The sequence below is a fragment of the Nicotiana tabacum genome, chromosome 9 (genome assembly GCF_000715075.1).
Source record: "Nicotiana tabacum cultivar K326 chromosome 9, ASM71507v2, whole genome shotgun sequence".
NCBI classification, from domain to species: domain Eukaryota; kingdom Viridiplantae; phylum Streptophyta; class Magnoliopsida; order Solanales; family Solanaceae; genus Nicotiana; species Nicotiana tabacum.
In genome coordinates this window covers 106,925,727-106,928,771 of record NC_134088.1, presented here as the reverse complement: position 1 = coordinate 106,928,771, position 3,045 = coordinate 106,925,727, and the positions used below count along the sequence as shown (strand labels likewise).

At 35.7% G+C, this 3,045-nt stretch overlaps 1 protein-coding gene across 1 annotated transcript; it reads right to left on the bottom strand.

Moving 5' to 3' along the window:
- Positions 1–1,717: 1,717 nt before the first annotated feature.
- Positions 1,718–2,386, bottom strand: LOC107825694 (uncharacterized). Its single transcript, XM_016652583.2, has one exon. The coding sequence runs from the start codon at positions 2,384–2,386 to the stop codon at positions 1,718–1,720; it is 669 nt and encodes a 222-aa protein (XP_016508069.2).
- Between the last annotated feature and the right edge of the window lie 659 nt (positions 2,387–3,045).

Sequence of the window (3,045 nt, the reverse complement as noted above, 5' to 3'; positions counted from 1 at the left end):
TAGAAGGTAACCTATTAGTGACATAAGTTGATGTCAGTAAAAAGTCACCCAGAACTGAGTAGGCAAGTTGGATTGAAACAACAATGCTATAGATGCTTTAAGAAGGGTTCAATGCTTTCTTTCAACTACCCCACTTTGTTGAGATGTGTAAGGACAACTAGTCTGGTGTATGATCCCATTCTCTGAAAAACAATAGAAGCAGAAGAACCAGTACCTAACTCTAGAGCATTATCACTTCTAATAGTTTGGACGGGGACATGAAAGTGATTTTTAACCATTGCAACAAAAGCCTTGATTAATGGAAAAGCATTACTCTTGCCCCCCATTTAGTGTGTCCAAGTAGCTCATGTATAATCATCTACAATGGTAAGAAAATATCTAGCCCCAATATATGTTAGAGTATGGTAAGGACCCCAAGTATCAATGTGAATAAGTTGAAAGGGTTTAACAGTAGTAATAGAACTATCTAGGAAGGGCATCCTAGTTTTCCTTGACATAAGACATACATTACAAATAAAAGGTTGTTTGGAAGACAAAAAATCAAATAAACCAGAAATAAGTTTCATTCTAATAAAAGGAACATGAGCAAGTCTGTGATGTCAAATCACATCCATTTTATTCATATCGGTAGAAGTAGAATGGAAAGAAATAGTGCAGATATTAGGCAAGATAGGATTAGAATTACAAGAAGATGCATCAACAGGGGGAAAACTAGATGAAACAATATTATTCTCACATGTAGATGCAGAAACAGAAGGAACAAAAGATGAAACAACATTATTCATGGAATGTAAATCAGTAAAAATTTGAGATTGGGAAGGCTTTTTCCAGATAAGCTTGTAGAGACTAGTATCAAGTTTCCAAGATACAAAGGCTTCTTCATAGAAGGGCCATGTGGTAGAAGTAAACAAAAGTCATAAGTGAACAAAACAAACCTTTTGAATTGTTGTATGGGTCTATGTACAAAAATGAGGTTGTGGTGGAAAGAAGGAATATAAAGAACATTATGAAGAATGAGTGATGGATTCAAGGCAAAAGAACAAGTGCTGGTCACTTTTACTTTATATCCGTTAGGTTGGGAGGCAAGATAAGGAACATGCAAAGGAGTTATATTAGAAAGAAATTCCTTATTAGATGTCATGTGATCAGTAACCCCGGAATCAATTATCCAAGTTAAGCCTACAACCTGAGAAAGCATGCATGAATTAGAACTAGAACTATTGCACAAATCATCAAATAGTAAGGTACCAACAAAATTGGCAGAAGCTATGAGATTGGGCTGAGAATCAGAAGTTGACACATATGACTGTTGTAGTAAACTCATCCATTGATTGTACTGTTGCATACTCAGCCTAGGGATTACAAAACTTTGCTATGAAGAACTAGAAGAACCAGGATGGGAGGAACCGGCACCAGTAGTATAATGGTCAATATCAGAAAGTCCAGGTTTAATACTGACATTTGCTGCAGTTCTTCTTCCCTTAGAGAACTTGAAGTTTGATGAAAAGCCATATAACTTGTAACATTTATCAACTAAATGTCTATGCTTCTTGCAATATTTACAAAATATAGAAGTTCTCTGATCAACATTTACCCTTTAGTCAAAATTAATCTTGTGAGTGTACTGTTGTTTAGGAGGAAGATGAAGCCTAGTGAGATTGTTGACATTAAAAGAAGCTAACTCTTAATCGAACTGAGGAGTAAAATTGATATGTCTTTAACCCTCATCTTGAAGTAGTATATTATAGGCATTGTCGAGGGACGGAAGTGGTTGCATTATTAGAAGGTTACTTCTGACACTAACATAAGTTACATTAATCCCCATTAGGAATTGATACAACTTGTCCTCCTCCAACTCCTTTTGTAGAGCACAATTGCAAGGGTTAATAGGATTTTTATGAATGAAAGCCACCACATCCCACAACTTCTTTAATTTGTTAAAATATGATGCTATGCCAAGAGGTCCTTGACAAGTAGAGGCAAATTCTTTCTTAATCTCAAATACTTTAGTTCTATTAACGGTGCCATATCTATTTTCAACTTGTTTCCAAATGCACTCAACAGTTTCAGAATACTGAACACTCTCGGCTATATCAGGAGATAAAGAGCTAGTTAACCAGAAAATCACCATATTATTACATATATTCCAGAATTTCAGCTCAACAACATTATCAGAAGGTTTAAGGAAACTACCATCTATGAAAGCTATCTTATTCTTAGCTGACAAAGCAACTACCATTTTCCTCTTCCAACCCCCAAATCCAATACCAGAATATGGTACAAGCACCAAACAAGTCCCAGGGATATCAGACGAATGTATGAATAGAGGACTAGACGGATTTGGAGAATATATAGAAGTTGAAATACTAGAATCACCCGCAGTCATATTGAAATCAACAACAATCAGCCTAAATTATAGGGAATTTTATGATGCAAAACCCTAATGACAGCAAAACCAAAATCACACCACAATATATGTAAGAATAGAGATAGAGATACCATATTTCTTCACGACTGGAAGAAGAATAGCCTTCAAGATTTACTAGAACAGCCAAATATCACTCACACACCAGAAATCCAGTCTCACCCAGATTGAAATCAAAATCCTCGCATGCATTTCTTCAATCCATATAAGAGATACACCAGAAAACACCGCACAACCGCAAATCACCACAAAATAAGAAAAACCCGACGGAACTGATGAAACTCGGACGAGAAGAAAAACTTAACCAAACTTTATGAGGGTAGTATCAGACGAATGCGGAGGACAAGATCTACATGAATCCTTGCTCTGATACCATGAAAAGCTTGAAAAATTATGAAATCGTCAAAAAGAATTGACTAGGGTTTTTGAAGAGAATACAAGGGAAAAAAAGAAGCTTCTCGACTCTTTCATTATCTCATAATGACAAAAATGTTCAAGTGTGTACAACATAAGCTATATATACATTGGGCCAAAATCCGAAAAACTAAAGTGGACTCAACTAGTAAAAGAAACTATACAAATAACTTATACAAACTTGGACCTATTTCTGTCGAGGCGCA

What these genes read in the sequence shown, in the direction of transcription:
- LOC107825694 (XM_016652583.2), bottom strand. Translation starts at nt 2,386, where the DNA reads ATGACTGCGGGTGATTCTAGTATTTCAACTTCTATATATTCTCCAAAT.